Here is a 9,690-nt window from a genome sequence, read left to right on the forward strand (position 1 = left end):
TTAAATTTAAACCTCACTCACAAAAAATACTAATATTTATAGTTGCTGAACACTTCCGCTACTTTGGATGCTAAAGCACTTACATGACTGTGACCTTTTAGTAAAACAAAACCCTCCAAATTCAATAGCAACACAAATCGAAAAGTGCCTCTTACCAACTCCAAAGAAAAGGCACAACTTAAAGTAAATTTGTTTTCAGAGAAATTCTTACCCATAAATGTCCAAAACACCAATAAAAGTATGTTGTTTGCCAGGGAACTGCAAAGCTTGGTTGATTCTTTCCACAATAAAGTCAAATAAATGAGAATAGATCTTCTTTGCCAGAGCATCCCTCGCATTAACAGCCTGAGTTCTTGTCATTGGCTTTATTACAGTCTCTGAGGTAGTGATAATCTTTCGGTGGCACAGCCATTGTGCCATTTTGTCACAGTTTAAATCCAAAAGTTCACAGAATATATTGAGATGTTTATCTTCCAGCTTTAAAGAAGATAAATAAATATTATTAGATTACATTTAATACTTTAACTGTTGTCTAGACAGTGAATTCCTGGCACCACTGACATCAAACAATGACATATTTTTAGATAGACTGTTCACTTGTTCATCTGGCAAAATATCAAGAGCTAAAGCAAGTAATACTGGATAGAGCTCCTGATACAGGTTAGAAAAACTTAGTCTGGATGAGATGCTTTGGATTAAGACATTGAAAGAAAAAGTTACTTTAGTCTATGTTTAGGTGTCTTTGCTTTTTAAATTTGCATAATCTGCTGGGACACGTTCTGAGCAGCTTTGACAATGCTCTGTTTCCTGTATTGTGCAGACAGTCCCAAATGGCTTTTCCAACAGCTGTGGCACAATTGGATATGGGGTTCTCTTAGCCATATTCTGCCTTTTATTCAGACTTTCTGAACTGGGGCACAAAACAGGATTCACATAAACACTTGCTCTGATTCTATACCGATGGAGAAATCTCTCAAGTGTAGTACACCAGATTTAATGCTGCTCTGAGGCCCAGATATGAGGAAAAGTATTGCTAAAGGACTTTAGGCACAAAACATAAAAGAAAATGCTCGTATGTGAATGAACTACTTCCTTACACTGATGGATGACCTTTCATCTCCAACAGCTGTTATTTCCACGTTGCCTAAGTGTAGGATTGCTGCCAGCATTTTAAAAACATCCATCTGAAAATCCCTCTTCAGACCTAAAAAAACAATTCTTGATTATTTTAAATACTCAGAAACAGCATAATTAATTAAAATAGCACAATGCTGGATTGCTTGTTTTGTTGTGTAGCCAAAAATTGTACAGCATGTCTGCAGACTACTATGCAAAGCCTTGGTTCTGCCTACTTTCTCCTTGTCTGATCAAATGAGAGATTACGCATAAATTCCTGTATCTCTCCAAATGCCAGCTCAAGTCTGATTTGGCTTTCACATAAGCCATATAGGGGCAAAGAAGCTTCCAATTCCACTTCTGTCACAGCATGTTACCTTAAGGGCCACGAAGACTCCAGCCCGTAGTGATTCTGACCCCTAACAATGAACACCAATTGTTAACAGCCATTTGCTCTTGCCTAGTACTTTAAATAACAGACCGACAGTGCAATGTATAAGCTATGAAGGAAATTGTTTTGGTAATTACTATTAACATTTTGAACACTTCAGAAACAATCCACCTTTGCCCATTTCAGAAAAAAAAAAAAATCCCAAGAATTTACCCAGTAAGGCAAACGTCTTCTGAGTCTCCACCATATTTGCTCTGTCATCAACTCCTTCTATTACTGTGCTGCCACCCATTCCTGTGTAGTTAAATTCTTCTGCGCTTCCTATAGATAAGGAGCAAAACTTGTAATGCTGGAAAATTCGGGATTGGGGATAGCTGCTTGTTAAAGACTCTTATAACACCAGAAAATTAAAGATGTTGTCAGATGACAGCTCTTCAGCAACAAGCTGGAGGTCCTCTTTTTCCAAGAGAAATCCATGCACCTAACTCAGTGAAGCTGACATTAATTAGTATTCATAACTCCTCGCAATCTTAATAGTTGATCTAACAAACAGGAATGAAGACTGAGTAAACACATACCTAAGGTCTGCTTCTCCCAGGTGGCATTAAAGCTTCTCTGGAAATAAATGAATCAAGCCCCCTAAACTGTCATTATGGCATGTGTCACTATAGAAATATTAGAGTAAGATTTTCAAAGACACATAGGTACTTGATCATGCACTATTCAAGTTACTAGGGATTTGCTCCCAAGTTCCATGCAGCAGGATTAATAGCTAAGTGACTTAAAAATGCAAGTCCCATTGTAAGTCTGTGAGATTTATGCTATAAAGCGCTTAACATCCTAGCGCTTGAAAATCCAATCTTCAAAATACTGCAATGCAAAGATGAAGAGTAGGTTATTTTCTTTAGACATACCCAATTTAAGATGCTTAAATTCAGGCTGCATAGCAGATGCACACAACTGATAAAATATATGGTAGTTTCTCTCATTCTCTGACTGTAAATTAAAACAAAGAATACCATTACAGGCAGAAAAAAAAAAAAAACAAACAAAAAACCAAACCAAAATCCCAAACAACAATGAAACAGAAAAACATTGGATATTCAACATTACCGTAAAGAGATAATGATACTTGAAGGCTAAATTCTGCTGCAACATTGTTTGGCAAAGAAATTGCCCAATATTAAAATGGCAGATATTAGACTTCAACAAGAACTTTGAAAGCAATAAATTCAAGTATACTTTATTAACAATATGCTGAATTCACTCTCCAAGGCTGTTACTCTAATGATTTCTTGAGCCTGAACAACCATCTACTACTAAGAACTGACAAATACTGTAATGAACAACTGTGTAGGAGTGCCAAGCTGAAACACTGCCCCGTGGTAACTCAGAAAACTCTCTATTTCCAAACCATCCTTCAGGCAGCAGATATATAGAAGTATTTTTCATAGTACTTAAAAAGTTAACAATACTACTAAAAAGAAAAACTTCATAAAAATAGTTTAATAAAATTAAATGTTTTCTTTAGTAGATTATCACAACTATGCTCTGGCACTGTAATGAGACACGTGCAATAAGCCTTGGCTTATAAATTTTTGGTCATTTTTTTACCGAGACTCCCTCTGCCCTATATATGCTGTTCCTTCCCAGATGCAATTGGCATGAGTTACTGTTGTGACTGAAAGTCAGAAATTTCTCAAATACTTCTTGCTTTTATCTCAGAGAATTGTCCCTGAGATATATCCTCCACATAGCATAAGGAAGAACATGGAATAAACTAGTTTCTTATTATAAATAAGACTAGCTCCTATTAAAAAAAATAAATCAAATGATGATTAGACATACTATTCAGGACTTCACATAACATTTTCTCTATGAAACTAGTAAAGGACAGTACATTAGTAGCTGTGCTGACATTGAGTGTTTTTAAGTTTACTTTACCCACCTGAAAGACAACTCTGGATTTCTCAAGCAGGTATGTTCTCATGTTAGCTCCAATGATTTGGTAACTCTGATCAAAACTGATTTCAGTGTATTTTCCAAATCGACTGCTATTATCATTCCTTGTGGTTTTTGCATTGCCGACAGCCTACAGAAATTATAAACTTTTCAAATTTGTTTTACTTGCATCTTTCACAAGAATAACTTTGTCAAAACATGACTCAACTACAAGTTCCTAAAATCAAAGGTTCTCAAGGATCAATCTAGCATTGAGCTGTGAGATTTAAATTTTGAGGCCCAAATTTGAAGATAAACCTCCAGTCAAATAGTACAACACTACATAAACTGAGAATTAAAGTACATCTTCCCACCACAAGGAACATTAACCAGTTTCTATTCCAATTCATAAAAACAAACAAACAACTTGTTCAATATTGTTTTCTCATCATCCAATTAACAGGATGTGGTCAGATAAAACTCTGGAGGCAAACTAGTGTTTCCAAAGGCCACTGGTAAATTAGGCAGAACCTGGGTGCTCCTGAAGCCAACTACCTCTTTCCATCAGTAACAGTCTAGATGTCTAATCTAATGTTAGATGTCTAACTCAGGCAGCTAAAACATCCCTAAAGATTTCAAACAGAGGTTCCTAGCAGCTCTCAGAATTCTTTCCTTGACGACTACAGACTTGACAGATACTCTCTGAAACCTACCTCGGTTATTGGATTGGATGCCAATACTTTATCCTCCACATGAGCATTGCTGCTTGACTTACTCACAGTGGCAAAGTATCTCATAGTGTATCTTGCAGACACAGTCTTTCCAGCTCCTGATTCTCCACTGACTATAATAGACTGATTTTTGTTATTTCTGAAACCAAATATCCAGACAGTTTAAATCAGACATGTCTAAAATGCATGTATAAATGTAAGAATTATATACAAGAAACAAATGTGTGAAAACACAGCTGTGGTGAACTCTCTTATCTGCTCCATCTTCCATCTGTTCTTCTCTTACTCCTCTTCAGTCGTAACCTCTAGGCTCATGTCATTGCTATTCACTCAGCTAAAGCTGACAGTGTTTTGCCCCTCATCAAGAATGAAAATAGTTATGAATTCTAGAAATTCTTCAGCTGGTTAAGGAATTACTTCTCCTCTAGTTAAGTTAGCCATTCAAAGGTATTCTTAATAGCCAATGGCACAGACACAGTTAAATTAAATCACAATTAACAGTGACTGCCACTAGTCTTCTAGTGTTATTTACAGACATGAAGCAACATACTGAACCTTGCCATTTGCTTGTACGCTTCTTCTGCCACAGCAAATATATGTGGATCCATGTCCCCCATGTTTTGCCCACTATATGCATGGATAATGGCATCTCCATATATTGGCAACTGTTTATAGGGATTTATTGCAACCAAAATGATTCCTGCAACCAAGTCCACAAAACAAAAACAAAAGAAAGGTTAGTTCAATGAAATGCCAGTTTCCGGCAACAACAGTTAAACTGATACAAAGTAGCAATACTTTCTAAATTAGGTAGAAGATCCTGATCAATCAAGTCTATACTCATACAAAAATGAGTGTACAAAAGTGAGAGTTAACTTGAATGAATTAAACTATGCTTGAAGAAAACATTACTCATCATATTGCAAACTAACCCAAGATTATTATTTTTTTTAAGAATTTTTTTTAAACCCTGCATTTTACTTTGCTTACCACTATAGGTGTAGATAAGCTTAGACTCCACAAAACGAACTTTAAGATTGTGTAGAACAGCTGGTTCATGGAGATAACTAAGTGCAGTGAGATCATTTTCACCAACAAGTATGTCAGGATTTCGTAGGGGTGGCAAAGCAGCTGGATCAACAGGGTAATTAAGTTCCTGTCAACAAAAATGACTTGAAATATCATAAAATGCATTATGTTTGCATAAACTCAAATTGATCTTCTACCTTTACACGAAGTTACAGGGTTGACAGAGCCCTGTCTGGTGTTGTATTTCATCAATTCCATATATCCAACTGAACTGAGGGGACTTGGAGATCACAAAAGTAAGACAAGCTCTTCGTTGTTCATTAAAAAGAAAGCTACATTCTCTTTATTTACAATATTTTGTATTGAAATCTGTAAAAATGGGAAATGTGTTCAGCTCTCTAAACACATGCATATTTCAACTACAAATGAAATGGTAGACCATCTGCAACTGAATGAAAGTAAACACCTGGTCAGAACTTAAGTCAGCTCTAAATCTACCCTTACTTGCAACCCTTCAGTTTTCTTTACACAAAGTTTAAAACTCACTTCTGTTTCTTTCAACAATCATACATTTAATACTTGTCTTTACAGAACAGGAAAGCAGAAATACAGAAATACCATTTTCAAAATATTAAATCTGTAAAGAACTCAAGATACTCATATTAACAGGTCTTATATAAAGGAACAACTGCAGAGGAAAAAAAATAAGTAACAGCTAGCTCTGTGAGAAATAACTATGCCTGCCTTGTACTTCTGATTGACTCCAACTTGAGTTTCAGTGCTTGTTTCAAAAGTGCAGTGATCTTCAAGGTGTGTGTTCTATACCAACATTATACAGATAGTAGAATTGCACTCTTCGTATTTTTAGGTAACTGCTGTTTACTGTACAAATTTCACTATGATAAAATTCTGGTCACTGCAGGGTTAGCATAAAAGAAAATATGGACAAGTCACTTAGATCCTGTAATGAGCCCTATGTTTCTACATAAACATATCTCAGCAAACCCCACAATAATTAAGGCTTTTCTCCTTACAGTTCCATCTTCTAACTGCACATGGAGAAAACGGTCTCCAGCTTTGTAGTTTTTTGTGATTTCCGCAGACTGCCAAACTTCTTCATTATCAGGGATCCAAACCCTATTGTACTAGAACAGAAAAACAAGATAATAGTTAGCTTAGCTATTATCGTAATACCAGACTTGCATAAAAAGATAGTTTTCAAAAGTCAAGTGCAACCTAAAAGCTGAACTGGATGCCAGGACTTTAGAGGATTATTCTTAGCTCTGTCCCTTTCAGTGGGATGTATTTTTGTGCTTTAGTTATTCTTCGTGAAAGAAAAAAAAAATGAGAGCAGACTCATTAACCTCAGACATGCTTGTTCTGCTCCTGTCTAGTGTAAAGTCTGCAGAACAACACAGCCTGCAGGAAGGTGAACAAGGGCCAGACTGTTACCAGGCTCTTCAAACCCTCTAACACTGAACAAAAAGAATGAAATACGCTTAAGGCAGAGCCCTGATTTCTAGGAGATTTCAAGTCAGCAAGTACCAGAGAAAGCATCTTTTTTACCAGAATTTAGACAATCACTTCCCTGAATTCAAATATGGCATACTGAACTTAGAAAGCATTTTGCCATAGGCACAGATGTATACACAAGAAAGGCTCAGTACAGTTACCTTTCTTTTCATGGGACTGAAGTGCAACATCCAAACATCTTCCCCTGTTCTAGGGCAAACTTCAAAAACTACTGGCAGGTTTCTTTCTTTACAAGCAGTCTGTCGGCTTAGCTGAGCTCAGACCCAGTAACAGACTCCAACTGTCTCAGGAAGAAAAAAACCTTCCTAAAAGCACTTACTTGCAATGGAAGCAGATGAATTATACTCTTCTTTTAGGTATTTGAAGAATCAAGACAACAGAATTACCTCTAGCATTCTGAAGCATAAATGTTTGAATGTAAATTACACTGTTCAAACCACCTAGTTCTCCTATGCTGGAGTTAAAATGCTGAAGCATTAGCAACAGCTTTAAATACTCTGCCCTAGAAACTGTAGGAAACAGCATTCCTAAAAAGGACATAACACAGCTGACAACCTCAGTAAGTCAGGAATTTCTTCACTGATGAGTGTATCCTTCTTGTCCCGCCAGGGTTTAACAAAGCAGCATCCCTAAAAGCCTCCCTAATCAACTCCCGCATCAAGTATGCGTTAAGAAATACTGGTTTTAGTAACATTGAAATAACTTCTGTTTAGGGATTTGCAATTTGAGATTACTTCTGACATGTCACCATCTTTCTTAAGCCTTGGTACACAGTATTTTTTATCCCATATAGTGTGTATCTCAGATGACAATGAAGATGACATTGAAGACGATATTTGGAGAGGACTGGAGGAAGGACAGCAATGTCAGAAAAAAAGCCTGAAAATCACCTCTCTCCTCTAATTAGAGAGCCATGTCTCCTCTAATTTCTGATAAAATAACACTAGAGAACAGAATTATTCAGGCCCTACTTGCACAAGCAACCATGCCATATAACCTTCTTCCAGCATCTTTCTGTTTTGATAGCCAGAACGCTTCATTTAATTCCCCTAACCTAGCTCTATTAATAGTCAGTTTAAACCAACTGTGAGAACTGCTGCAGCTGCTTACTTGAAAAATTAACATTAGTCAAGGATTTCATGAAGTGTTAGCATACCCACAGATACCTTGGAGACTCATATGCCTTCTCATTTTGGTGTTGCAACTGTTGGTTTTTGCACAAATGACCTTTTTTCCTCTCTAATTTGGAGGAAGCCCTGGAAGCTCCAGCAGATCCTCAGAACAGGAGGGTCTTTGCCCCAAAAGCCCCACTGAACACATTGCCAACTGCGGCTGCCTACAGGTCCCTACAAACTGCACCGTACCTCAACAGTAGTTTTCTCAGCTCTAACCCTTGAGGACCAGCACCAAATGATTTAGGGTAAGAGGGCCTTCTGCAGGGTCATACGTCATCACATATGTCAGGTGACGAACACTAATCAAAACCTCAGCCATTTTCATGATACCTCTTGGCTGATGCGTTCAGCATGATGGCATTTTGTCACGCAACACCCAAAATCACAAAGACCTCTTCTAAACAACATCAACCACTATGATGACAATGTTTTCATCTGGCCAACCAAAGGCAGAAAAACACACCTTCAGATATCTATTTAATGGGGAAATGAAAGACATAGCTAAACGATATCAGTTTTAATTTTGCTTTTTCCATCTAAGTATAAATTGACTTTTGTGTCCTTCCTACCCTACGCTGATTTCCTGGCTTATAAAAAACTTATCTATTCACAGCTGTTAAATTGAATTCTTTATTGCTGTTATTCTATGTGAGTCAAGAATATCACCACCACACAGCCTCAGGAGCACATAGCGTGTTCCCACGTAAGAAGGTGAACTGCGCCAGGTCACGGACAAGAAAGGGAAGGAAAAGCATGTGATTGAAGTACTGATTCTTCAGAAAAGGTCCTTGCAGTTCCAGGAGCCTCCATTGGCAAATGTACCCAGGCTGCCAAAGTTCGCTTTCTCCAAACCCTGCCTTACAAGTAAACACAAGAGAGTTTGCTCATTTTCGTATCAAGTTACACCCACACTCCTTCCTCCCCTTCACCTGCCCAACACCATTCCTGACACAAAAAAAACCCTATTTGTTCTTTCTGCTGCTCAGAGTGTGGTACCAATACAACAAATGAATAAATACCACTGCTGCACACGGCTAAACAGGAGTTTATTATGGCAGCTGCTTTTGTGATAGAAGAGATATAGGCTTATAAATCAGTAACACATACATGTTATTTTTGTTATTTAAAGCTAAGCAAACAAGTCATATGTCACAATACTCTGGTGACTACAGGAAAAGGGGGAAAAATTGTGCAAAAAAATACAGCAGCCACATGAAGGAGAAAGAATCTTTGTTTTAGTGCCAAGTTCTGCCAAACATACTCATTATTTGCATAACAAAAATAGCGTGCACTCTGTGATTAAGTGGCCAGGGAAGTGCTGTTAAACTTTAACATTGCCTAATCGCTGGCTACCACCTCCGAGACCAACACCTCAAGACCAAAAGTCTCCAAAAAAAAGCGGTATTTCTCTCAAAAGAACTATTTCCCCATGCTGCCCTGGGATTTTATAGCCGCTCAGCTGCGCTTTACCTCAGCTGTCCCACACAAGCGATGCGCCCTTACGGACAGGGGACACCTTCCCTCTGCCGGCTCCAAACCCGCCAACTCTGTCAGCAACACAAACGGCTCAACATTTTAATGCCCCAGAAAGCACAAAAAGCCCAGGCACGCTCCGGCGAGCTTGGCGTTACTCGCCCGGCCTGGTTCCTTCTCCCTCCCCTCACGGGACGGCCGTCGCCCCCTCAGCGGGCGCGGGAAAAGGCGCCGCCCCTCCCGTGGCGGTCCGGACCCCCTCAGGGCCGCCCCCAGCCCCGCTCACCTGGGTGTAGAGCTC

At 38.4% G+C, this 9,690-nt stretch overlaps 1 protein-coding gene across 1 annotated transcript in view; it reads right to left on the reverse strand.

The window, feature by feature from the left end:
• The window catches only part of MYO5C (myosin VC), a 38,382-nt gene that overhangs the window by 24,697 nt on the left and 3,995 nt on the right, over positions 1-9,690 (reverse strand). The window contains exons 2-11 of the mRNA XM_009885765.1: positions 9,676-9,687; positions 6,243-6,353; positions 5,170-5,335; positions 4,735-4,879; positions 4,162-4,318; positions 3,456-3,599; positions 2,422-2,503; positions 1,721-1,828; positions 1,098-1,204; positions 212-477 (exon numbers count right to left, since the gene is read on the reverse strand). Of these exons, the coding sequence (XP_009884067.1) occupies positions 212-477; positions 1,098-1,204; positions 1,721-1,828; positions 2,422-2,503; positions 3,456-3,599; positions 4,162-4,318; positions 4,735-4,879; positions 5,170-5,335; positions 6,243-6,353; positions 9,676-9,687 (1,298 nt within the window). The remainder of the gene's footprint in view (positions 1-211; positions 478-1,097; positions 1,205-1,720; positions 1,829-2,421; positions 2,504-3,455; positions 3,600-4,161; positions 4,319-4,734; positions 4,880-5,169; positions 5,336-6,242; positions 6,354-9,675; positions 9,688-9,690) is intronic.

Source organism: Charadrius vociferus, unplaced genomic scaffold, assembly GCF_000708025.1.
Source record: "Charadrius vociferus isolate BGI_N301 unplaced genomic scaffold, ASM70802v2 scaffold325, whole genome shotgun sequence".
Classification (NCBI taxonomy): Eukaryota; Metazoa; Chordata; class Aves; order Charadriiformes; family Charadriidae; genus Charadrius; species Charadrius vociferus.